This window comes from Microtus oregoni, unplaced genomic scaffold, assembly GCF_018167655.1.
Source record: "Microtus oregoni isolate MIOR12 unplaced genomic scaffold, Mior012 000018F_ref0000195, whole genome shotgun sequence".
In the NCBI taxonomy this organism is placed as follows: domain Eukaryota; kingdom Metazoa; phylum Chordata; class Mammalia; order Rodentia; family Cricetidae; genus Microtus; species Microtus oregoni.
The window spans coordinates 1499473-1526279 of NW_024543077.1; the positions used below are offsets into that span (position 1 = coordinate 1499473).

Here is a 26807-nt window from a genome sequence, read left to right on the forward strand (position 1 = left end):
GCAAACAAGGCCTGTGGAGTCTGTTTCTATTGGCAAGGGGGATTCTTAGGGGCTTGGAGGTTGACTCTTAACCCTTTTCAGAATAAGCCAGAAGGGGTAGGATTGGCAGCAGGTCTAGAATCTCTTAATCACCCAGGGATACCCAGAGAGCACTTCATCTTGCAGTGATGAGTCAAAACTCCTCATATAAATGCTTATAATTTGACTTCTTTACTTAAAAACAAACCCTAAGGTAACAGTGAGCTAGCAATAATGGGATGTCTCTGTGAAATTTTCTAGCAAGCTAGACTTAATGTACTTTGGGTGCTTTTACCTTAAATCAGTCTGGAGCACACAGGTCTCACGGCAGCAGAAGGACTCCCTGGAGTTGTACAGTGGATGGAGTGACGGATAAGGACATGCCATGCACAACAGGGCTCCTTCTGTGAAGCAGCATTTCTATACACTCGCCTCAAAACACACCTCACAGCCTAAGCTCAAAATCAGAGGGCCTGGAAGAAAGACCTTTCATGAGTAGCTGTGTTTACGTGACTAGATTTTCCCAAGGGAAATAATTTATTTGTACCTTATGATTGCTTGCGCCCTTTTAAATCATTTGTAAAGTTTGGGTTTGGATAAGAGATAAATTCCGCAGTCCAACTGCTGTGATTCATTTGGCTTTCTGATAGACCAGTAATTTTGCATTCATGTATTTGAGATCTTGGCTTGTACTTCTTTAAAAGAAATAGTCAAAGAGGAGGTAAAGGTTGGTAATGACCTGCTGCTGGAAATGGGCGGCCGGCTAAGGATGGAAATAACTGAAAGGCAGAGGGTGGAGATGCGAGATTGGTAGTCGCATCAAGCCGCACAATCGTGTGATGCCTTCCAGCCATGCTACACAGCAAACACTTGGGAACAATGAAGGTGACTTGATTGGAGCCACCCTCGCTGAGGTGGCCTAAATAATAGCATGCAATGCCCAGGACAGTTGTGATCCACATCTGGCGCCTTTGTTTCCCCAGGTCTTCATTCTCCTGGTGATCCTGCTGTGCTCCTTCTTACTGTATATTCTGAACCAATACTGGACGGACAAGTGGCTGATAGCTGGGCTGTCGCTGCAGGTGAGCACTAGCCTGGACTGCTCATCACGGTGTCCAGATGTGTCGAGTCTGACTCTTGGCTTTTCCCCAGATCTTTGCTCCCTTTCTGCACCTGAGCCTCATAACTGTGATGATTCTTCTTTCCTGGCCCCTAGCCATCTGTGTGGCCCACTTGGAATCGGAAGGTATGTCGTGTGAGTGGAACCTTGCCTGATCTCCCCAGCTTGTATCCTCCACTCAGAGACAGAGCTGTGCCTCTTTGAAAGCTCTTTAGTGTGTTATGTAGGCAGGCTCTTCATGGTCTCAGTTTCCGACTCCTATGACCTACCATAGTATTTGTAGACCTAAGCCCTCCTTCTGAGAAAGATTCTCTTAGGAAAGCATCATTTCCCCTTTGTTGGTGCACACCATTTATCTGGGACAGAGGGGACAGCAGAGGACTTCTCGATTTTCCCTTGACCTGAGTGCTTCTGTAAGACTTAGCCTGTTCATACATAGACATCACGGATTTCAGTTAATACTATGCCCAGTGATCTTTGGTTACATCAGGTAACTCAGAGAAATCCCACGTGAGCCCTGCCACACCTAGGAACCTAAAGAAGCAGGAATGACTGCCTCAGAAGCTGGTGTTCTCTCTGTTCTTTTGCGGTGTTGTGGAAACAAGACAGTAAGCTCGGAGTGCTGAACTGCTTTGTGAGTGAAAGCTGTAGGGTCTGCTTTCCACATCTCTCTTCCACCACTGGTCAAAGGAAAGGCACTTGCTTCCTGGCTTGTATGCAGGCTAGTGAAGGGCTGGTTTCATAGTGGTGCTGGTGTGTGCGCGCATGTGTGTGTGTGTGTGTGTGTGTGTGCGCGCGCGCGCGTGTGTGCATGCATGTGTATGTAGTAAATTTTAGAATATATTTCTCGAATAGGAGCTTAAAGGGAACATTAATAAACTACTTTCTTTGTTTTAGTTAGAATAAGAAGATACAGAATGGCAGGTTACGAGCATGAAGTCCTGGAGACATGTAATATATTCACAAGGTTAAAAGGTTAGACCTGGAGGTCTCAATTTGCTGAAGCACATAGGTAGTACAAGTGGGTGGGATCCCCAGGGGTCTAAAACAGAAGGTGTTGGGACGGAATCAAGGATGGACTGTGGTGTGGGAGATGGTTGTGGGCGAGGTCTGTAGGTGAAGACGAGAAAGAAGGGATATAAACAAAGCTAGTGTTTGTCAGCGTGTATGAGTGAGCACTGTCGTCACAGCTCTGTGAGGTTAACTCGGCTGCCAGACAGATCAGTTTACAGAAAGAGGATGAAGTCTCGGGGAGATTACATCACACGTCCTCGGTTACAGTCAGAAGTGATGGAGCTCAGCCTTGAACTCACATTTCTGTCAGCGCCTTTTCACCTGTACTGCTCTGCCCTGAGCTAGAGGGTCTCTCAGGACGGTCTTCAGTCTCAGAACCAGCCAAGCTCTTCCTCCCAGAGGCTCTTCTTGTACCTCCTTCCCTCCCTTCCTCCATCCACCTTCTGTACAGTTTTTCCGTTTTTACTTCCAAGTTACAGCAATATTGCCCTAATAATGTCTTTTTCTGAAATGCATTTTAGTGGTTGAGCACTTGTACACATAGGGCCTGAATTCAATACCCAGCACTGAAAAAAAATTGTGTATCTGAACAATTCTGGGTATTTATATCTAAACCCCGAAAGGAAGGGCGCGACAGAAACAGAAAGTGAACCAGCTGCTGCTGTGGGGTAGCTAGCTGTCTGGAACGGGTCTCCACCCCGCCTTTCGTTTTTACCCATGTTTCTCCCCTCAACCTTTTCAGCTCTACAGGTAGCTGCTGTACTCCCCTTCTTTATCATTCTTTTGTGTCTTTACTTGATGCCGCTGGGGATTTATTCTCCCTGCATTCTGAAAAAGGAGAATTTAGGGCCTAAGCCTACCTTCTTTGGACACAGAGGCGCACCCATGGTAGGTCTGAGCAGAGTGAGCACGGGTGGGTGTGGGGGGCATGGGATGGAGAAGGGAGCCAAGACCGGGTATAGGGGAACGGTCAGCCTCTTTGAAGAGACAGCTCCGGGAGCCAAGATCGGGTATAGCGGAACAGTCAGCCTCTTTGAAGACACAGCTCCAGGAGCCAAGACCGGGTATAGGGGAATGGTCAGCCTCTTTGAAGACATAACTCCAGGAGCCAGTCTGCTTCTAAAGCCCTTCCATCCCCAAGCTCTATGTCTGCCATAAGAGAAATGTTGGGAGGAGAGACTCTAAGGCACAAGGCTTGATATTCCTTTCTTCCATAGCTGGCACCAGAGAATACCATGATGTCCTTTGAGAAGGCCGTGGAACATGGTGCCTTCGGCCTGGAGACTGATGTATACTTAAGGTAGGAGAATAGGGACTGGGATCTGGGGCAAGAGGGGACTTGTCCGGTGTCACGGGAAGGACCAGATAGGCCCAAGGGGTAAAGAGAACAAGCCTTGAAGACTTTTTCTTTCATGTCTGCCACATATATGAGCCCCGTCTCCCTTTACCTCCCTGTTCTTCACCACAGGCTCACAAAGCACACGAGTCACATCTATCCCCATTGCAAACCGTGCTTGTCCCCTGACCCTGTGCACTAGCTTAGGAACTTGCTTACTAGCGATCCCCAGAAGTCTGCCTAGATACCTGGGATATTCTAGGCTACCTTCTGAGTGTTCAGCAGACGCCACTGGGTGAGATACAGTCGTGCTTCCTTCCCAGTCAGTATAGGAGGTGTGGCACAGTCGCAGGTGACAGAGTAAGGCCAGGAGTCTCCGTGCAGGAGAAGGATGCCTCCTATTCTGTGAAAGACAAAATCTGTATGTACTCAATGTTACGTTTGCACCAACCTTAAAGGAAAATATTTTGCTGACCAGAGATGGGGGCACTCCAGACGAAGGCATCTGAATGAGCAAACACAAACCACAGAGCTCCCTGAATGTGTCATGGACAGCCAGGATAGGTGTCAGAGGCTGGAGGGCCTGTGATTTTGTTGTTGTTGATTTGTTTCTTTGTATTTGTTTTCTAATTTTATTATAGTATTGTTTGCTTGCTTGTGTATGGGTGCCATGCTGTGTGTATAGAGATCAGAGGATGGAGTTGGTTCTTTCCTTCCGTCATGTGGGTCCCAGAGAGCAGACTCAGGCTGTCACATTTGGTGACAGGTCCCACTGGCTACTGAGCCCATCTCACCAGCTCGGTGCTTGGTTTTTACTTTGTTTTGTTTGTTTTTGTTATGAGAAGCCAGATCTTGTGTAGATGGTTTTGTACTCACTGTGTAGCTGAGGATGATGTAAACTTCCAACGCTTCTACCCCTACCTCCTTAGTGCTGACTACAGGTGTGTATCACTATGTACGGCTTGGTTTGTAAAAAAAAAAATAATTTATCTAACTTTATTCTATGTGTATTGGTATGACAGTATCAGGTCCCTTGGAACTGAAGTAACACACAGTTGTGAGCTGGGAATTGAACCGGGCTTCTCTGGAAGAGCAGCCAGTGCTCTTAACTGCTGAGCCCTTTCTCCAGCCCCCAGCTTGGTTTATTTTTCTTTTTATAATGATGGGGATCAAACTCAGGGCTCATGCATGCCAGGAAAGCACTTTGCCACTGAGCCACACCCCAGTCCATTGTTGCTTTTGTTTTTGTTTTTATTTTTTTATATGCTTTGGAAATAATTATTAAGGTGTTGGGTAGCAGGGTGTAGTAATGGTTCAAAGAAAAACAAAGGGATGCTTGGATCAGAGCGGGTCCAGGAACAGTGAGGTGTGTGTGTGTGTGGGGGGGTGCATCACTGTATAATTTATACATCTAGGCAACTTAGGAAGTAGGAAGGCTTCATTTTTACTGTGAATGTATTCAGTGAGGCAATCAGAAAATTGAGCCTTCAATTTAACAGAGGAGTAGCCTGGGCTCAAAGAAGGGAAATGTAGCTCTGGTCATGAGGCTGAGAATGAGCATGGTAAGGTAGATATTAACACTGGCTTGCAAGACCCCCAAACTGGGATTTTTGGCATAATTCGCTGAAACTGAGTGTTGTGATGGAGCTCTCTGTGTCATCTCTGGAAGCACCCAATGGCCATGGCTTCATGTTAAAGGTTCTGGTCCAGCAAACCCTTCATATCCGGTCTTTATTCTCCGCTGATTTTAACTCGGATCCAGGTCATCCTTCCAGCCTCTACTGCTCTGCTTGCTGACATCTCTTCCTGAAGATCTTCTCTTCCAAATGCCTCCCCCACGTTAGCGTCACACCAAGCTTCATTACTGCCCCAGACTGCACGTCATCCAGGGCCCACGTAGGACATGAACCTGTCAGGAATTTTAACAGGGAAAATACAATGTAAAGAACTACTAGACAGTAAAGAAGAGGACTCTAAGGATCATAAGAACAGAATGCTTTACAGCATAATTTTAGTGCTTATATAAAAAAGCATAAAAATAGGTTTTATAGAAAAACCTAATGTTTCCTTATTAATATCTGATTTGAATAATTGTGACTCCTCTTTCTTTTGGTTACTTTGTCTAAGGGTCTATCAATCACATATATATTTAAAACACCCAGCTCTTAGATTCATTGTTTTTCTTCTACTTTATTCCTTTCTTCCCTGGTTTTTATTATTTCTTCCTGTCTACTGGGTTTGGGTTTGGTTTGCTCTTGTTTTGCCAAACTCTTGAGTTGCATCAGTGAGTGGTTTGTTTGTGCTCCTTTTGATTTTTTTAATGTAGGCCCAGGAAAGATAATTTTCCCTCATAGGAAATTTTGGTGTGTTGTGTTTTCATTTTCATTTATTTCAAGAAAACTTATTTTCATCTTGAATTTTTTACCCATTCACCATTCAGTAGTGTGTTGTTTAATTTCTATGAGTTTGTATAATTCTAGAGATTCTTTTGCTGTTGATTTCAAGCTTTATTACACTGTGGTCAGATAGGATGCATATAATTATTTCAAGTTTTCTATATTTGTTGAGATTTTTTGTGTCCCAGCATGTGGACTGTTTTAGAGAAAGTTCTGTGGGCTCCTGAGTAGACGGTATAGTCTTTGGTGGACTGTACTGTAGACATCTGTGAGGTCCGTTTGCTCTATGATGTCGCTCAGTTCCTGTGTTTCTCTGTTTGTCTCTTGTCCTGATGACCAGTATGTTGGAGGAAGCAGTATACTGAAATCACCTACTGTTACTGACTTGGGGTTAATCTGTATCTTGAAGTCCAGTAGTATGCTTTTAAAGAAATGGGGTGTGCGAGGGTTTAGTGCATACGTGTTTAGGATTATAATATCTTCTTGGTCAATTGTTCCCCTGATCAGAATGAAGTGTTCTTCTTTAGTTCTTTGAATTTATTTTGGCTAAAAGTCTATTTTGTCACATATTAGGGTGGTGATGCTTGTTTCCTGGGTACCCCAATCCCAACCTTTCACTCTAATGTGATACCTATCCTTAAAGGTGAAAGAATTCTATAGATAACAGAAATATGGATTTTTGTTTCTCATTCTGTTCATCTAACCTTTATCTTTTGATTAGAGGATTAAGGCCATTAATATTCAAAGGTTATTATTGAAAAGTGTGTGCTGATAACTATTATTTTGTTGCCTTTTTGCTGTTTGTGTTGTTTGTCTTGTTTCATATTTCAATAATTATAACTTCATTTGTTTTCTTTCTGTAGTCTTTTGGTCCCACCCCTAGATGAAGCTCTACAGGCAATCAATGGTTATTGGGAACGGGAGAATCAGTTTTCTCCAGGGACGAGCCTCTTGATAGGTTATCCTATCCCAAGTGGTCCTTAAACACATGTACATATGAACAATACCACAAAGACTCAGTATATTTATGTATATAAATATCAATAATAATTGTGGAAGACAATGCCATGAGTTCAAGAGGAAGGGTGTATAAAGAGAGTTGGAGCAGGGAGGGAAGCAGTGGCCCTCGTGTGAAATCCTAAAGAAAATTAAATAAGAGGAAAAAGGAAAAACACTTCGAGAGTGCCAGGTATTATTAAAAAATAAAATAACCAGTTAGAAAATGAGCAAAAGGCCTTTATAGGTATTTCATAAGAAAATATACAGGTAAAAATTCATATTGGAAAGATTTTCAGCTTCATTAGACATTTGGAACACACAGATGGTACTAACATTGGTCCTCTATTTGAATGACACAGGAGCTAGAGCAAGATGGCAGCTGAGTCAAATCCTCTACTGATGATATTACCATAGGCATACCCCCTCTGAATAGCTATTCACCTACAGGAGCTAAGAAGGCCAGGTAAGAGACCATACACTGGCTTTCATAGCATGATCAGGAAGGATGCAGTGAAGAAGCAGGAAGAATAGAGTTGCCCTCCTTCAACTCCAAGGAGCATGGGGAGAGTAAGGACTTAGACTTCAGATCTACTACCAAGCCTGCCAGGGGGCATCCAATGCCAAGCAGAGTCCCATCAGCTCTGTCTCCAGGCCAGCATTCATGACTGAGCCACTGGAACTGGGTTAACTGGCTGAAGGAGTGCCTCTGCCATCGTTCTCCCAATGTTGGGTAGCAGAGAAGAAAGCAAGATTCTCCTGTCTGGGGCAGAGCACAAAAGCTGCCACGGGATGTTTCCTCCTCTGGAGAAGACCTGTGTCAGGTAGAAACTAAACCCCTTCAGCCCAGATCTTAAATGGAGCCTCTCGGCCTGCTTGAGCATCAGGAAGGAGACCCGAGAGTCAGTAGCACGGACTCAAGTACGTCAGCCTTGGCAACCAAAAGGTTTCTGTAATACCTATTTGGGCAGCACAGGTATACCTGGCTAGTGCTCGCAGTTGGAGCCTTTAGAATTTTCCTACATCTGTACCCCAATGGGACAGATTTGTCTTTTAGTTCGATTCCCCAGCAGCTGTAATGTGGTCCTGTATACACCCCTGAAGCTTTGCAGGTCCTTATGGAAGACTCAGCTGTGACTTAGACAGCATCACGGGTGGCAGGCAGATATAGAGGGTCCATCTGCAAGTACTGGGACAGAGATAGCTGTACTGCCAGAGGTGAGCCACCAAGGCTGGGTCACAGTTGGGAATGGGTACATTAGCACTATCCCAGCCTTGGGTAGCAAGAGTATGCTGGCGGAGAGACTGGGGGAATAAGCATAGGACTTTGCCTTGGAGGTCAGTCCTGGGTGTATGGAACCTAACTTGGGCAGAGCCTAACAGCTCCTGTCCTCAGGCCTGCCTGAACAGCCCTGGTTTATGGTCTTCTGCCCAGTGTCACCGTGGATGGCTGCAGCAGTCTCCAGCCATGAGCTGGTAGTAGACAGTCGACAACAATGTGGCCTCAGTTCTTGGTGTCTTCCAGAGGCCAAGTGTGACAGTGTCGCAGCTTTGGTGACTTTACATAGGGACAGCATAGAAGCTGTGGTCTGGCCCATCTACGGTGCTTCTAGCCAGAGTGGGCAGAGCCCTGCCGTGTCTGAGTATCTGCTGGTGACCGTGGGTGAGGTCTGGGGACTGTTAGAGCTCGAGGCGGGGTTTGGGAGGAGGACGGACTGGCCTTTATAGCTACTTCTCTAGTTGGTGCTTTGAACAGATGACCATCTGGGGATTTGAGGTGAGTAAGCTTGGGCGTGGATCGCCCTCTAGTGCTGGAGTAGTGGCAGTACTCTAGCGTGGTCCCAGCACACATGGTTGCAGGAGTTAGTGTAGACTCAGATAGAATGCACAGCATCCTTAGAATTCCTAGAAAAACAAGCACAAAGCCAGACGGCGAAAACCGAGGCAAATACATCACATGCTCATAGGCATCAAGAACAGTCATTGAACCGTAACCTCACCGGGAAGTTGAAACAAGGTACAGGAGATGAACACGTGTTAACTAGTGTGGTCGTTGATGGTGGATTTAAGACATTTTAAAGAAACTTAGTGAGCGTCAAAAGAAAACAGAATGATTTAGTACTCAGAAAAACTTGACAGAGATGGAAACATTTTTTTTTTTAAAAAAAAATAAAGCTTAGTTGAGCTGGAAAAAAAACCAACCACAGTGAGTCATCATATTAAAATATAGAAAGTAGCAGAGACCAAATACAGGGAAGAAGTGGTGAACTCAGAAATAGGAGGCCAGGCTAGACCACCGGGAGGAGAAGCATGAGCAGCAGCGTGCCGACCGTGACAACAGCAGTGACCTCCAGATCACCTGACCACCGGAAATCAGCCTCAGGTCCGCCAACACCAGGAAGAATGGCCATCCGAGCCTTGGGCCATTGAAGGCTCTCCTCTGCCTACACCTGAGGGAGCGGTCAGTGGAGCCACAGCCCCCAGCTACACCAATTGGAGGAAAAGCATGTGATGTGTATAAAATATATACAGTGTAATATTTAAATCAAGGTAAGCATATCTGTAGCAAAATTCATTTTTTTTTTTACAGTGGAAACATTCAGCGGTCTACAGAGCAAGTTCCAGGACAGCCAGGGCTACATAGAAAGACCCTGTCTTGAGAAACAAAACAACAATAAAAACCCCCAAGAGCCAGGAAATATGCTAATATAGAGCCAGCTCTGAGCCCCAGTTACTGGAGCTGAAGATCAACCACCCACTTGGCTGGGCCAGAGCTCCTGGGCTCTATGCTTCTATTGCTGCACCTTGGCATCCACTGCTCTTCGGAGATCTGTCCTGCATACGCGTGTGGTAGTAGTACCAGTGTTCACCCGTGTGCCATACGTGGAGAGCAGAAGGTGACATCGGCATGTCCTCCTCCCTCACTTTCTAGATTCCTGCCTTATAATGGGCTTTCTTGCGGAATCTGAATTTCATTGTCTAGATCTGACTGGATGGCTAGGGAACCCCCAGGGTCTGCCTGTCTGCACCTCCTAGTGCGAGAGTTACGCATGTGTGCTGAGCCAGGGGTTTATGTGGGTGTCAGGGACCTTAACTCAGATTCTCAGGCTTGCACAGCAAGTGTTTCACCAACTGAGCCACTCCCCAGCCTCAGTTGTCAATTTCATCCAGCAGACTTTTCACTTGTTATTATAGTTTTAATCACCAGAACCTCCATTTCTTCCTTATATCCTATACACACATACTCACACACACACACACCAAACGCTGTTGCCTGTAGGCAAGGTTGGCTTTAAACTTGGCATCTCCTGCCTCAACCTCCTGATCTCCCTGACTGTCATGCCATCAGAGTTGGCTCTACGTTCATGTTTTATATTCATGTTTCCTTTGCATGTTTTTCAGAATTCATAATGTTATTCTATATTGTTTAACACCTCTGTCTGATCCTGTCACCTTTCATTCTGTGTTTGCCTCTGTCAAGGGATTTCACGTTTTCCTGCGTCTTTACATCTCCAGTGTGGTTTTAATGTATGCTGGACTCTGCAGTTTACATGGATGGGGACTATGCTTTGCTGGATTCTTTTGAAGAATGTTGGACTTTTTCCTAGCAGGTCCATGAACTGTTTCTAACTAGTCTGATCCTTTGGAGGCAGTCATAAGCTCTCTTCTGGAGGCACTCCAGTGACTGTTCATTGTTCTAGCTCTAAGTCATCTTCATCTCTAAGGCATGGCCTTCTGGAATCTCTAAAGGATACCCATGCACTTGCTGAGGTCTCTCCTCTCTTGCTGGATGGAATTGACTAAGTCACACCTCACGTGAGTTCTGAAACTTGTGAGATTCTGATAATTTTCCTTTTCTTGAAAGTTTTTTCCTTAAAATTTTTATTGCATTTATTTACTTGCGTGTTTATACATGGACACACACATGCCACAGCACATGTGTGGGGGTCAGAGGACAGCTAGTGGGAATTGGTTTTCTCCTTCCTCCAAGTAGGTTGTGGGGATTGAACTCAGACTGGGCAGTAAATGTCCTTCCCACTGAGCCACGTCACCCGCTCAGAAGTTGTTTTTGTTCAGCTCCCTGGAGTGTCATGTGTGTGAATTGACTCTTAGCCGTAGACTCCGTATGCATTGGTCAGGAACGGTTTTGTTTTGCCTTTGCATAGCTCCATCCTCCATGGGACTCTGTCCAGTAACCTGAACGCTTCTTTACCTAATCTGATCTCTTTCTCCCCATTGCAGCCAGATAGTTCGGTCCCTTTGGCTTCTCCCTTCTTGTATAAACTCCACTACTCACTACAGGAAGGAAGCTCTTGTAATGGTATAGATGAATTAATTTGATGCCATTTTCTCAGAGCTATAGTACTGTAATCCCAACTGTCCTTTGACTAAATAGTTACTCCCCTTATTTTGTCCAGTTTAATAGTTATGACAAATTACCAGCCCTTATTACCTCGTGACCATTGTAGATATTCCCTCGATGGTTATTTTAGTGAGAAAGGAGGAGAGAGTCATAAAGTTGGGGCTTCCACAAAGCAACCGAGAAGTAGGGGAATCAGGAATTGGCTTTATGATAATATCCGATGTAGAGTGTCTAGAGAAGCAGCTGCCATCCTGGAAAAAACGTCCAGAGAAACCCAGGAAGCCTATGTGGAGGCGTGCTTCATGGCCCCAAGAACCCTGCCTTACCCCCACTCCTGTCCACCTTATACTGAGGCCATTACTGTACCTTCTGCTTTCCTGGTATCAGGGATCTTCTGAGTAAGGAAGCTGCTCTTTCAACACCACCAATATGAACACATACACATGACAGAGTCATTCGGGGTGGGGAAATGCCAACATCTGCAAAGATGCCGGCACTTAGACACCTGCTGAGATCTGAGAGAGCCCTGAAGAGCTTTGGGGAACCATTCGTGCCATGGTGTCTGGGTTTATCCTCTGCACCTCTTCTCCTCTCCCCTTCTGCCCACAGCTATGACGCGGTACCTTTCCTTATGCACGACTATGACCTGAGCAGAACAACCAACATCAGAGAGGTCCTGCCCTCAGCCGCTTTCAACCACACTGCCACCTTCAGCTGGACTTTCCTGTCGACTCTGAATGCCGGCCAGTGGTTTATAAAGGTAGGACTCGTATCCGCTGGCTCTGTGGACTTGTGTGCAAGCCTCCCCTGTTCAGGTTCCTCTGCTGCTCCTGGAGTATCCACTTTCCCTGCTAGTCTAGAGGAGCAGTGCTCACATTCTCTGGGGGGATGCAGTGGGTCAGACCATGCTGTCAGCCTTTACTAGGAAGGCTGATGATAAACTTGTAAACTCAGCCTTTACTGCTTAATCTACCCGGGCATTTCATAGTCTTTGATAGTGTGTTTGCAATGCACATAGCATTTCCCTAGCTATTTTGAATATCTCACAGTCTTCATGAAGCAGACTAGGAAACATTTACTCTTCAATTCTTGCTATTCAACAAATATGTGCTAAGTATCTACTGGGTACATCTCCACTTTATCTGAGACAAGGTTTCTAATGAGAAACCTGGAAGTGGCCAGCGAGCTGCAGGGAGCCCCCTGTCAGCGCCTCCCAAGTACTAGGATTAAAGGCAGGCATGCTGCGCCCGGCTTCTGCAGAGGTCTGGGATCTGAACTCAGATCCTCAGGCTTGTGCAGCAAGCTCTTCATTGGCAAAGCCACCCCCCAGTTCCTGCGATGAAAACCTGCTAATGAAGTAGGGGTAGAAGATAACTTCAGAAAACCTTCAGCCAACACCACTTCCCCATCGTGAGCGTGAATGATGGCCTCCAAATGGCAACAAACAAGAGTACCCCCCCCTCCCCACTCCCAGCAGCCGCACCCTGGGAAGTCTGGGCAGTGCATTTGATAAATAAAGCAAACTATTTACATACAACCCCATTCCCTGTGTCGGGGTTCAAAATAATACATTTTAGAAAGTTCCCAGAACTAATCAGCTTACTAAGGCCGTGGGATGTAAAATCTATAAGCAAGCATCATTTGCGTTGCTATAATCCTGTAATGAAGAATGGGGATTCAAGTTAATGAAATACTAGCAGTATACTGGCACTAAAAATCCACTGTTTGTGTGTAGATATAAAAAAAGCCACATGTGCGTGTGTGCATTTATGGATAAATACAAAAAAGAATCCAAAGGTGTAGATCAGTGGAAGACACATTGTGTTCGTGTATCTAAAGACTCAGTGTTGCTAAGGTGTTGTTTCCAGTTTGACTGGTAGCCTCAGTATAATCCCAGCTCTCAAATCATGACATGGAGACTTCTTATTATGAATGCTTGGCCTGGCTTAGGTTCGTTTCTGACTAGCTCTTCTAACTTAGATTGACCTGTTTCTCTTTATCTACCTTTTGCGTCCAGGCCTTTTCTTTCCTTCTATGTATCTTACTTTCATTGCTTCTGATGTCTGACTGGTTTCTTGCCCCAGGTGTGTTCCTCTTTTTCTCCCTGATTCTCTTCTCCTTCCTCCTTCTCTCTCCTGTTTATTCTCTCTGCCCACCAGCCCCACCTATCTTTTCTCTGCCTAGCTATTAGCCATTCAGCTCTTTATTAAACTAATCAGATGCCTTGAGCAGGCCAGGTGAAACAACAACACATCTTTTCATAATTAAAATGCATCCTTACGTTGTTAAACAAATGCAACACATCTTTGTCCTGTTAAAGCAATATTCTGCAACACAAACCTGTTGTTATTGTTGACTTTTTAGCTGACAAAGAGCACATATTAAAAAATGAGCTGGGGAGATAGCTCAGTCTGTACAGTTCTAGGAGTGCAAGCATGGGGACCTGAATTTGTACATCCAGCATCGGGTAAAAAGCCAAGCATGGTGGTGAATGCCTGCAGTCCCAGTACTGGGGAGGCAGAGACGAGAGGATCCCTGAGGCTTGTTGTCCAGGCAGTCTAGCCAAGCCAACATAATCCAGGTTCTGTGAGAGATCCTGCCTCAAAAACCAAGGTGGAAAGAGATTGGAGGAAGATGCCCAGCATCAATCAACCTCTGGTCTCCACATGCACACACACACACACACACACACACACACACACACACACACTCATCTACACCTGCACACATGTCCACACAGCTAAACATGTCCACACATACACTAAAACTAAAAATGAATTGTGCATACTTATGATGTATAGTTTTTGTTTGTGTTTGTTTGCTTGCTTGTTTTGCAATGCTGAAGATCAACGCTAGGGCCTTATGTATGCTAGACATGTCCTCTACCACTGAGCTACATGCCCAGTCCCAACAGGCTGCCTTGAAATATGTCTGCATATGTAGGGGATAGGTCAAACTAATTAATCAGTGTCTTACTACACATGCTATTTTGCGTGTGATGAGAATGCTTAAATTATGTTCTAGCATTATTATTTCAAGAATTAGTAAGTTTTTAAGCTATGGTCAGCACATAGAAAAGGTCTTGAAGTTATTCTGTCTAGATGGAACTGTGTGCACTTTGACTAACTTCTCCCCATCACTCCACTACCCACCACCAGTTCCGTAGCAGCCACTACCTTATTTTCTGTCTTTATCAGTAAAGCCTTCTTAGATTGCATACATAAGCGAAGCTAGCCTCTGTCACTCAGTACCAGGCTTATTTCACTGAGCACAATGTCCTACAAGATGGTATATGTTATCTCAGATGACATAATTTCTCTACCTGTTCAGACTCAACAGTGTTCCAGCCATTGATGAAGGTCAGCTGATTTCATGTTTTTCTACCCCATATAATGCTCCTAATAACATGGGGATGTAGATACCTTTACCTTTCTTGGTGATAGCCCCTCATCCTTGGATGTTATGCTTTGATAGGCTTCAGTCTTTGGTGCCTCTTGGTTGTGGAAGTTTATCTCATTCAACCCTCAAGTGCATAGATTCTTTTTCAGTATATCCAGTCTGCTAGTAAGTCTATCGGATACATGCTTAACCTTCAAAATATCCTAAGGCCTGGTTGTGGTATCACAGAGCTATAATCTCAGCAGCCAGGGGACTGAGGCAGGAGTATTATATGTTTGAATCAGTCTAAACTACATAGCAAGATCTTGGCTCAAAAAGACAATCCTGAGAAACACATCCATTACTACATCACTTTCCTGTTTTACAGTTTGGGCTACTAAAAGTCAAGAATATTGAACAAGGGTAGTATTGTTTGTTAACTGGACAAAATATACAATTACCTAAAATAAACTTCCTGGCCTGTCTATGAGGATCATCTGAAGTTAGCCTGTATTAAGTTAGCTTGGACATACCTGTGAGGGATTATCTAGATTAGATTAATTGATTTGGAAATAACTACATTAACTGTGAGCAGCACCGTTCCACGGGCTAGGGGATCCTGGACTGAATAAAAAGGAGGAAGCCAGCTAAGCACTGGCATTCATGCCCTCTGCTTCCTGACTGCAGACACAGAGTGACCAGGTGCCTCAAGGTTCTGCTGCCATGACTTTCTTGCAGTGACGGAATGTGTTCCCTCAAACTGTGAGCCAAAATAAACCCTTCCTCCTTCCCATGGCTTATTGCTAGATATTTTGTATAACAATGAGAAAAGTAATATAGAAAGTTGGTACTGAAAAGTGGGGTCCGTTGCTGTGACTGGAACTGGCTTGCAGGATTGTGGGGAATTTTAGTTTGGCCTAGAAAAGCCTTTGAACGCTGCAAACAGAGCTTAATGGGTGATTCTGGTAGGAGCTTGGAAGACAAGAATGAGAAGAGAAAGATGGGCAGTGGAAGCCAACTCCTGAGGTTTCAGGGAGAAATGAGGACTTTATCCAGAGCTTGGCTAGAGCCCATTTATGTACTACACTGGCAAAAAACTGACTACATAATGCCAGCATCCTGAAAACTCGAGTAAAGTTGACTGCAAAGATAATGAGCAGCAAGAAGCATACCTAGTGAGGATTTAAACTGTGGTCTAAGTTGTGTGTGAATACATCAAGTCAGAAAACGACACACATTAATAGACGCACAATAACGGGCCATCGGAACTTCCTGCTCTCAACGTCCCTTAGTTCAGGAATGTTTTAGAAAAGCTTCATGAAGGAGGAAGCTTTTGGACGGGCAGAGAGCAGGATTTTAGCAGGTTGACATGATAAACAAATGAGGGGTATAGCTAGGATTAAATCCCATGAACCCTGAAACCAAAGCACATGTTGTTTCCCTTACACACAGTTGTGACAGCAAGAGCCAATGGGGTAAGGCGGTATGGTCAAAAGGGGTGGATACTGAGAGTTACGGAAGACTAGAAAGGAAAGCTAAGAACATGGAGAATATCGGTACATGTGTAAGAAGTCTAGAGTTTCAAAGAAATCATTCCAAACCCTACAATCGCCAATGGAGATGTCCTTCTATTTCCCTTATATCTCAGAGTTTGTGTGTCAGAGGACATAGTGGGTGAGGTGGTAGTGGAGCAATATGGAGCAGAACCACAGACCAGCAAACCTGGGGGTGTTTTTGACCAAAGCCAATGTTTTGTTTTGTTTTGTTTTGATACATTTATTATTAGCATAAGCCATTTTTTGGCATGAAACCTTTATCAGAGGCTGATAAAAGAAGAGCAAGCAACCAATCAATTCCATCGCTGGCTGAGTTATTAGAACTTGCAAAAAATGAAAAAAAGTTTGTAATATTTGATCTTTTCGGCCCTCCACCGAAGCATCCTCTCAGAAACACGTTCATTCGAAGAGTGGTCAAGGTCATCCTTGACTCCAACATCGAGCAGCATCTGGTACGTCTTTCTCCCCATCCGTGGTCGGGCTTGGGAGGAGGGCAGCCTGTCTGGAGCATAGCAGCTGAATTCAACCTGCCATGCAGTTCTTCTCTGGGATCTGTAAGGGATTACGTGTCCTTTGGAAAGAGAGATAATTGTCCGTACAGCAGCAGGGGGCCATCGGAGAGTGACCCAGTTAAAATTACCCAGTGGGGTAAAACATTGGGACTGTTAGCTATTTTGAACCAAACAGAGGAGTAATACATTGTTAAAGAATGGCACAGGAGTTGAGGAGATGGCTCAGTGCATGACACACTTGGCACACAAGCGTGGAGGCGGAAGTTCGGATCTTCAGGACCCAGGTAAAAGCTGTTCAGTCCTGGCAGCCACCAGAGAGTTCCAGCCCTCAGGAGGCAGAGGCAGGGCAAGCTTGTTATCTAGACCAGCTGGAACTGGTGAGCGCCAGGTCCAGAGAGAGATCCTGTCTCCAAACATTAAGTAGAAAACAGTGGGAGAAGATACCTAATGTTAACTTTTGGCCCCTACATGTATGCACACAAATGTGCATGTGCACACATGTCCATCCACATACTTGTGAACATTCGTACGTGCATGTTACATATGCATACATGTGCAGGAAAAAAAGAATAATGTGTATAAATCAGACCCAACCATACATCACTATAATTACAACTGCTCAGAATGTTGAGGAAGGAGGACTGCAAGTTTAAAGCTTGCATGGACTAGAGAATAAATTCAAAACCAACCATACAACTTAGCAAGACCTTGCCTCAAAATTGAAAATTTAAGGGGCTGGAGAGATGGCTCAGTGGTTAAGAGCATTGCTTACTCTTCCAAAGGTCCTGAGTTCAATTCCCAGTCAACCACATGGTGGCTCACAACCATCTGTAAAGAGGTCTGGTTCCCTCTTCTGGCCTTCAGGCATACACACAGAATATTGTACACATAATAAATAAACTTTAAAAAAAATTGAAAATTTAAAAAGAGGGCTGGGATTATAACTTACCAGCAGAGCCCTTGCCTTGCATGCACGAGACCATGTGCTCAGTCCCTCGCACCACACAAAAAACAATAGTGTATATAGTAATTCTGGTGTGACTGCCCCATGGTCACGTCAGACCTATGAGGCTTCATGTCAATACAACTCTGAGGACTTTAGCTTTAAAGAATGGTCTAGAAAGACCAGGAGTTCTTAGTTGAGTAGAGATTTGCTCCTTGTTTGTTTTTTTTTTCTTTTAGAATCAGTCTTTTTAATTGCAAAGTTTTTTTTTTTTTTTTATCCCTTAACTTCTCAGAATACAGCAGTGCTCTGAGTTAAACAGTCATGTGTCTCTGCAAATGGAAGCCCATTTCCACAGATGAGCCGCAGCTGCCCTGGTCCCAGGAAACCTAAGGAGCTCCTCTCAAGGATGGCTTTGACATCAGCAACTGGGGAGGGCTCTTCAGTGTTCATCTCTACCAACATTTTTTTCTCTGTAAAGGATCTAACCCATGGTCTTGCACATGCTATGAAGGCGCCCTACCACTGAGCTCCATTCCTAGCCATCCATGTTTTTGTATGAATCTCCCTGCATGCTTGGGGCCTTGACCTTAACTGGAGGATGGGAAGGTCTTGGGAAAACTCAATTCCACAGCAGCCGTCCCCATTTTTAAGAGTTCATTAGACAAGATAACTAATTTGATTGCTTTACCAAGGGCTAGAATCCTTCTCTGCTTCCTGTAGACTGCTCCCCATGCTGGAGTGGCGCTTTGCCCATTCTCCCTGGGCCGTTTATGCCGGGACAGTTGATCGGCTGTTTCTCCTTGCAGATACTTTGGTTGCCAGGTTACGACAGAGACTATGTCAGGTTCAAGGCTCCTGGTTTCCAGCATGTGGGCCGTTTAAGAACCCTCAAGGAGCTTGCTAAAGAGAACATGACGATAGTAAATGTTGACTACAAGAGGCTGTTCTACCGGCGGATGGTGAGGTAAGTGTTTGACCGCCCTGACATTTACAGAATATTGCTTCTACCCAAGTTACTTGTAGTAGTAATAGTAGGTGTTTTTTTCTATTTTGACTCTTTAGGGGGGGCCCACCACCCAGCTCCCAAATGAATCACCCAGAGGCTTGCTTATTCTTACTTACAAATGCCCAGCCTTAGCTTGGCTTGTTGCTTGCCAGCTTTTATTTAACTTCTATTATCCCATCTACCCTTTGCCTCTGGGATTTTCCTGTTTTCTTACTTCTGCAAATCTTAGTCTTACTCCGTGGATTGCTGTGTAGCTGGATGGCTGGCCCCTGATGTCCTCCTCCCTCTCGGCTGTTTCTTTCTCCTCCCAGATTTCTCCTACTATATATTCTGTCTGTCTGCCAGCCACGCCTATCCTTTCTCCTGCCTTACTACTGGCCATTCAAATCTTCATTAGACCCTCTGGTGTTCTAGACAGGCACAGTATCAGAACTTCACAGAGTTAAACCAATGCAACATAAACAGGAATAACACACCTTAACATAATCTTCCGAACAGTTACTTAGAGTCCTCTTTTTGCCGTAAGATTCCTTCCTTTGGTTACCATCTTTGGGTCTTCTCATTGTTGCTTTTCCCTCCTTTCTTTTGCCAACAAACATTTACTGCATACTCCTTCTTTACTCTCATTTCTCAGCACCTAATACTTATTTTAAAGATCTGTTTTATTTTATGTGTATATGTATGTGTATCACATATGTGTAGTACCCACAGAGTCCAGAAGAGGGCATAAGATCCTCTTGAACTGGGGTTGCAGGTGTTGTGATCCTCCATGTGGGTACTGGATTTGAACCAGGGTCCTGTGGAAGAGCAGGCCATGCTTTTACCAGCTGAGCCATCTTTCCGGCCTCTCCACAGGCATTGTTATACATTTCACTCTGCCCTTTGGTAAGGTTGACTAAGATTCCATATTTAAGTGAGATCATACAATATTTGTCTTTCTACCCCCCGCTTATTTTATGCAATATAGTGTTTTCCAGGTTCATCTATATTGGGGCAGATAAAAGAATTTCTTTTTTCAAAAGTTGAATAGTATTCCATTGTAGTTCAGCACTTTATTCATCTGTTGGTAGCCACGTTCCCTGTTGTGGACACTGAATAATGCCGTGGTGGAGACGGGAATGTCAGCACAAGGCTCTTGCTTCCATCCTCCACAGCCACTCTGTCCTTCCACCCTTCTCTCCCTTCCCTAAAGTCCTAACCCAGCAAACTGTCTATAGTGCTGTTCCTTCAGGAATGAACAAACTCGTATTATATGTGACCTTGGGGATTGCTTTCATTTTTCACCAATCATAATTCTCTTGTGTTTCATTTATCCATAATTTGATTTTTGTTGTTGTTGCCAAATAGTGTTCATGGTGTGTGTGCCTAAGTTTGTCTAGTCAGTTACTACCAGAAGACACCTGGTTATCTCTGCCTGTTTACATTTGGGCTTTTATGCAAATATAAGTCTTTATTTCTCAGGGATAACTACCCAAGATTTCAAATTCTGGGGTATAATGATTGAATGTTGTATAAGAAGCAGCCAGACTTTTGCAGGAAGACTGCCATTTTACATTTTTTGCTAACAACACGATCCAGAGTGTCTACATCCTTTTTTAAATCTTACCTACTCTGACAAGCATGTAGGCAAATCAGTCTGTTTAAAAGTATATTCTCTGAAGGCCAATGATATTGCGTTTATTTGCTTCTGGGTTTCTTCATTTAAATTCTTGCTCTTTATTATTGAATCTTGAGGATTCTTTTCACTCTTTGTTGCGTAGGGTTTGGAAATGTTTTCCTGGGGCTGGAGCGAGGCTCTGTGGTGAGAGTGTGTGTGCACGGCTGCCCTTCCAGAAGGCCCAGGGCTTCCAGCGCCTGTGCTGGGGGCTCAGAACCACCCAGAAGTGCAGCTCCCAGAGACTTGACACCTTTTCAGGACCCTGTGAGCCCCTGCACACACATACACAAATGATTAGATAAAAATAAGTCTTTATGAAAGGGAACACTTTCTCCTAGTCTGTGACTTATTCATGGCATCTTCTTAACAGAGCACAAGGCCTCCTCCACAAGACAAGAGCAGTGCTTCTATTTTGACAAGACTGGCTTCTGAGTTTTCCCATTGAGGAAGTGAGCGTTTAGCTCAGTTCCCACTCTTTGCTCAGCTCGAGACCTGACCGAATTCTGTTCTTCTGTGTTTTCCGTAAGGTTTATATTTTTACATTATGTGCACAAGCTTGCAGATCATCCTGAGTTAACTTTTATACATAGTCTGAGGTTTGGTTGAGAATTTAATGTCCTTTGGGGCACTGGCTGAAAATCTACTCTTCCGCTCACTGTCTGACAGCTTTGGCACAGGTTATTTGAGCAAATTTGCATAGATCTGTTCCTGGGTTTCTGTTTAGGACACTGACTTACGTGTCTGTTCTTACTCTGGCACCATGCTGTCTTGACTGCATGGTTATGTGCAGCTTCGTTATCGGGTGAAGCAATGTCCTTTTCCTTACTCTTCTCCAGACTGAAGTGTGTCTTCTTTAGCATATGGGAGACAGAGCTGGCAGGGCCCACCTGGACTACACAGTGAGTTCGAGACCATCATTCACCGTAGAGTGAGACTCTGCCACACCTCCTATACCGCCCCAAAGACTTAACTTTCCTAGAGTTGCGTCTTTGCATACGCGTTATGATCAGCTTGTAACGGCGTAAACGAATGCAGACAGATTGTAAATATATATATATATATATATATATATATATATATATATATAGCTTTAATGTAGAAATAGACTTACAGAACCACCGTTCCCGCGGAGACCAGGAAAGCAGAAGCAGCGGCTGGGAGCACGCTCGGAGGCGAACACGCCCCCTAAGGGGCGGGACTTATCCCTACATCAGCTGACCTAATGGCACAGACAAACCTTTGCTGGCCTGCTCCAGGACTCAGGCTGACATTACAGATGAGCTGGGAACGGCTGGCGGCTCTGCTCCAGTGAGTCGTCACCCTGTGCCTCGTCTTCCTCACTTCCATCCACGTTTCATGGCTGTCAGGGTTATACCCTTAGTGCTTCTTACATTCATCCCTGAATAGCTCGTTTTCTTTGAAGTAACTATTAAGGATGTTATGTTTTAAACTATAGTTTTTATATCCCTTGTTCATATTTAGAAACACTGGATTTCAAGTCGCACTTTCAAATAGTACAGAGAAGTAACTTTTTACTTTTTTTTCCATTAATTTCTTTCTAAAGTTCTAGGTAACCTGTGGAACTTCCTCAGAGGCAGGAACCTGGCCGCACGTCTTGCCGAAAGGCGTAGTTACTGTCTTAAGTCTCTGCTCTGCAGCACAGAGCTTGCCACGCCAGGGACTTCTGGATCAGGGCTCAAAAGGACTTGGGGATGTGCTTACACTTGATCTTAGCAGCACCAGGAAGGCACATGGTGTGTTTTCTGAGAACTCGAATGCTAAGGAGACAGCTGGCCTTACTTTGCTACTCTGTCCTTCACGTACTCGATTTCTTCTCCCTGGGTCAGGCAGAAGGTCCATCTGTAGCTCGGCTCTCGTGTAGTATTTGCAGATTTGTATCGCTGAGAAGGGTCTCCTATCTTTGTTTTTTTTTTTTTTTTTTACATCCCACCAGTGCTCTGCTAGAGCTGGTGAAAGCCAGCCCACCCCTGAGCCCATTCTGTCACAGTGAATCCTAGGCTGTCCTTGGGCCAGCTGTTGTCTGGTGATTTTTCACAAACATGGTTGTTCCCCTTTGGTTATTAAGAGTACAGCTGAGCTGAAATCCTCTGTGGGGTGTTTTTGTTCCAGACATTATCAGGCAGCTAAAATCCACATCAATATGTACATTGTCAACGAGCCTTGGCTCTTCTCATTGGCCTGGTGCAACCGGATCGACTCTGTGACCACAGACAACATCCAGGTCCTGAACCAGCTCAGTCACCCACTCTTCTTCATGGTGAGCTGCATGTCTGGATCCCTCTAAATCTGGTGTGATTGTGATGTGATTCCCCCACCCCTTGTAGCCTCCCTTGGTAGTTCCCTGTTCAGCTACTTCAGAATAGAGATGTCTCTGAAGGACGGAGATGTGCCTTCTCCCTTCTTCACCAAAAGTCTCCTGGGTTCTTTGTTAACTGAATCTTCACAATGCACTTTGCATGCAATTTAAGCTCTTGAATTTAACACTATTGTTATTAGACCCATGAGGGCACTGAAGCTCAAAGGTGTCTTGGTCCATGTTCTCATGATGTGAGAGTCCTGGTGAGGTGTAGGCTTGAGCATGTGCAAGCACATTCACACACACACATACACACACTCACACACGGCAAAAACAACAGTCACAGGGATATTATGGGAAGAAGGCAGGACCCCTTTGACTACATAGGGAAAACTGTGTCTCAAATACAACGGTAAATAGGTAAGCCAGCATCCAGCTGCCCCACCCTGGCCCCCTGGTGGCACTTGTTGGCTCTGAAGACCTGGTTTGCAGCCACAGCTGAATCCAAGCACTTAGTGCCTGTGGGGGGAGCTGTGGCTAGCCCGTTACTGCAACAGAGCCTGGGTTTCTTGTCTGCATTGAGTCATTTGACTGCATGGGACTCAGCAGCACGCGCCAGAAAACAGGCTGTTGTAAGGGAGTCTCGGTGTGCCACTCATGCTATCCTCAAGCCAGTCTCCTGCCTCAGTTTCCCCAGTAGCTGGGACTAGGGAGACACTCTGCCATTGCCCACTGGAAAACAGTCTAGGATCTGGAGAGATGGGTCAGGGTTAAGAGAGCTTGCTGCTCTTCAAAGGACCTAAGTTTAGTTCCCAGCACAATGCCAGGCAGCTCACAACTGCCCTGAAGTCCAGTTCCAGGGGATTCAATGTCCCCTCTGGATTCTGCAAATTCCTGTATGTATACACGTGCATGTGTATGAATAAAATAAATCTTTTTTAAAAGAAAAGTTTAATTTTGCTCCTTTGAAAGTTAAGCATTGGGTTTAAGAAAGGCTAAGAAGCACCAGCTTCCGTAGCATCAGGTAACACTGTACAGGAGCAATGAGGAGAGGAAGCACCAAACCAGGGAGTAGGAAATTCGTGTGAATCCGCGCGGGAGACAGAGCCCCTAGAGTGTGTGGGCAAAGAGCTGGGCTTGGCAGAGTCTGGAGAGGCAGGTATGTGCATCAGAGGGAGTTACATATAATCCAGCATTCTGTGAAGGATGTTGAGGCAGAACAGCGGTGCCCAGATGCTGGCTCATAGACTAGTTGCTTCCCTATCACCCGGGGGTGCAGAACCTGGTGCTTCTGATCCCTTAGGTCTGTTGGTAGCTTTAGAAGACTGCATTACTGAAGGCTTCCCAAACAATATGGATGTGAGCTAGATTCTGGAAACCATGTTACAGAAACAGAACCCAGGATGTCAGATAACAGGGACCGGAGTCCTGGGTCCAGAACAGACTTGGTGTGTGACTTCTCTGTGACTTCTATAGATGTCTGCCTTGAGAGTCAAGGAAGATGAAGGGCTTGGCACATCCTAGTCCTTGCAGATCCCCTGCATGTGTGCAGGTGGCTGTTGGAATAGCTGGAGGTCATCTCCTCTATCCACCACTTCCTCTAGGCCCTCAACCCGAGCAAATGAGCAAGGGACTGAAAACCTTTCAACCGTCAAGTTCTTGAGCTTGGTTTTGTCCATGTTTTGCAGACACCAGGATACTATACGTTCATATGGCTTTTCATGGTCATTGCTTCTGCAATTATCATTGGCGTTGTATTTTATTATCACTGGTAAGTATATTTTTCATAATTCTAAATGAGAAAGCCCTCTAAATAAAAGTAACAAATAGGTTCTACAGAAAACTGAGAAAAGGTTATTTTCTTCTGACACCTTCCATGGCAAGGAGGGCTTATAAGCCGAGCCTCTCATTTCACCCTGCCTGTGGCTCCCTCCCTCCCCCTGCCTGGAGCTCAGTCAGCATTCACTATGAATTCAGTGTGATCTGTTGAGAAAGAACAAGGATTGGAACTGTCCAGAACAAGGGCCTCTACCCCTGCCCCCCATAGGAACTCACAGATCAGGGGCACTGGGCTGTAGCCCTGGCTTCACATCTTAGTTGTGGGAGAACCTTGAGAAAAATTGCTTTTTCTTTCTGGATCATTCTCCTTTTTATGTCTGCCCTGAGAATGACATTTAAGAATCCTTGCAGGACAAATGATACAGGGTTTGGTTTAGTTTGTTTTTTAATAGTTTACTGTTTGTGTGTGTGTGCCTCATACCCACAGAAGCCAGAAGAGGGTGTCAGGTTCCCTGGAACTGTAGTTACAGATGGGTTGCAAGCCACCAAGTAGGCGCTGATAACCAGACTGGGTCCTCTGGAAAAGCAGCCGGTGCTAAGAGCTGAGCCTTGGGTCACCTCTGCAGCCCAGGGTTGTGCTTTTAAGATGTGTGAGAGAATTAACAGCCCAGAAGAAAGATGTAACTTAGATAGACCATGGCTCTTTAGATCCATCATTCTGATTGGCAGCTCACCTTTTAAAGGGGAAGAAGCACAGGCACTTGCTCAAGAGTGAGTCTGGAGGGGTAAAGTGTCTCTTCTGGGCACTGCCTCGATGATGCTCTCTGAAAGAGGTCTGTGAACTGATGCGTGGTCTGCTTCCTTCTAGGGTGAAAGAACTTAAGAAAGAGAAGTGGCTCAAAGACACTACCAGCGCATCTGCAGGTAAAGTCAGAAGGCTTGCACGTTCCTTCCTTTGTCTCCATGGCCTCAGCAAGACAGGTCCTGCTCTTCATCTCTGCCCTGATGAGAGCAGAGGGCGGGGGTGAGGGGAACTGAGCGTTGGGGACCAGGGAAAAGTAGGGAAATGTAGTCAGGCCCCTAGTCCTTGAGTTCCCATCTGCAGACTCAGCCAAGCACCAGTGGGAACAAAGTGAAGTTGTTGCTGGTGTGAATGATGTAGTCGGGCTGTAGGGTGTGCCAGTTACTGATGTAGTCGGGGTGTAGGGTGTGCCCGTTACTGATGTAGTCGGGCTGTAGGGTGTGCCAGTTACTGATGTAGTCAGGGTGTAGGGTGTGCCCGTTACTGATGTAGTCGGGCTGTAGGGTGTGCCAGTTACTGATGTAGTCAGGGTGTAGGGTGTGCCGGTTACTGATGTAGTTGGGCTGTAGGGTGTGCCAGTTACTGATGTAGTCAGGGTGTAGGTGTGCCGGTTACTGATGTAGTTGGGGTGTAGGGTGTGCCGGTTACTGATGTAGTCGGGCTGTAGGGTATGTTGGTTACTGATGTAGTCGGGCTGTAGGGTGTGCCAGTTACTGATGTAGTCGGGGTGTAGGTTGTGCCGGTTACTGATATAGTCGGGCTGTAAGGAGTGTTGATTACTGAACACACAGCTTTGCTCCTGTCCTTAGTGCTCATCACTTCAGCATGAGGTGCTTTCCAGAAAGAGCTTGCTTACCTTATTTTATCAATATGCAAATATCTTAGGATGCATTTAATAACAACCTCGTATGTGTGTGTGTCTATTGCTCCTGGGCAATGATGAATGAAACAGGGTGATATTAAATAAATCACATGAAAATGATGTAGGTCATCTAGAGACGTGACAACATGAGATTTAGCTGCCTGGTTTAAGTAGCATGTGAAAATAACAATAAAATACATAAACATAACAATGCAGTCACGTGTTATCATGGCCACAAATTTCCAACTGTACCTGTTATATAGCTGGCATCCCCATAAACGTGTACTGGCTACACGATGCTCTAACTCAAGATGGGATCAGCGTTACTAAACAAGAATTTTCAGTTCTGTTGTGACTTTGTGTGACTAGTATCGTGTGTTCAATTCATGATGACTGAAATGTCCCTATAGGGCACATGACTGCACTTCCTCAACAACACAGTGTAGCTATTTACACAGCATTTACATCATCTGGGCACTAGATCTAAAGATGATGTAAAGTATATGGAAGGTGTGTGGGTTTATATGCGTCTTACGGAAGAGATGTGGGTTTCCCAAGGATTCCAGTGCTAGTTCCCTATAGACACCAAGGGCAGAACCTTAGAGACTGGAATAGGTCCTGGAGGAGTCTTCACTGCAGACTGCAGATGTCCAAGCACCTATTCCTGGGAGTTCCCAGAAGAGGTGTTTACGCGCATATCTTTGTACACTCATGAGTTACATTACTGGGTACATACTTTGTGCCAGAAA

General features: G+C 45.1%; 1 protein-coding gene across 1 annotated transcript in view; it reads left to right on the forward strand.

Annotated features, from left to right (window-relative positions):
• LOC121458640 (glycerophosphodiester phosphodiesterase domain-containing protein 4-like) overlaps positions 1-25432 on the forward strand; it is a 38713-nt gene extending 13281 nt beyond the window's left edge. Inside the window, exons 5-16 of the mRNA XM_041667946.1 lie at positions 1002-1100; positions 1171-1264; positions 2036-2113; positions 2895-3040; positions 3370-3452; positions 11853-12003; positions 16408-16629; positions 18442-18599; positions 22429-22576; positions 24304-24386; positions 25263-25318; positions 25368-25432. Of these exons, the coding sequence (XP_041523880.1) occupies positions 1002-1100; positions 1171-1264; positions 2036-2113; positions 2895-3040; positions 3370-3452; positions 11853-12003; positions 16408-16629; positions 18442-18599; positions 22429-22576; positions 24304-24386; positions 25263-25318; positions 25368-25432 (1383 nt within the window). The remainder of the gene's footprint in view (positions 1-1001; positions 1101-1170; positions 1265-2035; positions 2114-2894; positions 3041-3369; positions 3453-11852; positions 12004-16407; positions 16630-18441; positions 18600-22428; positions 22577-24303; positions 24387-25262; positions 25319-25367) is intronic.
• The last annotated feature ends 1375 nt before the right edge of the window (positions 25433-26807 follow it).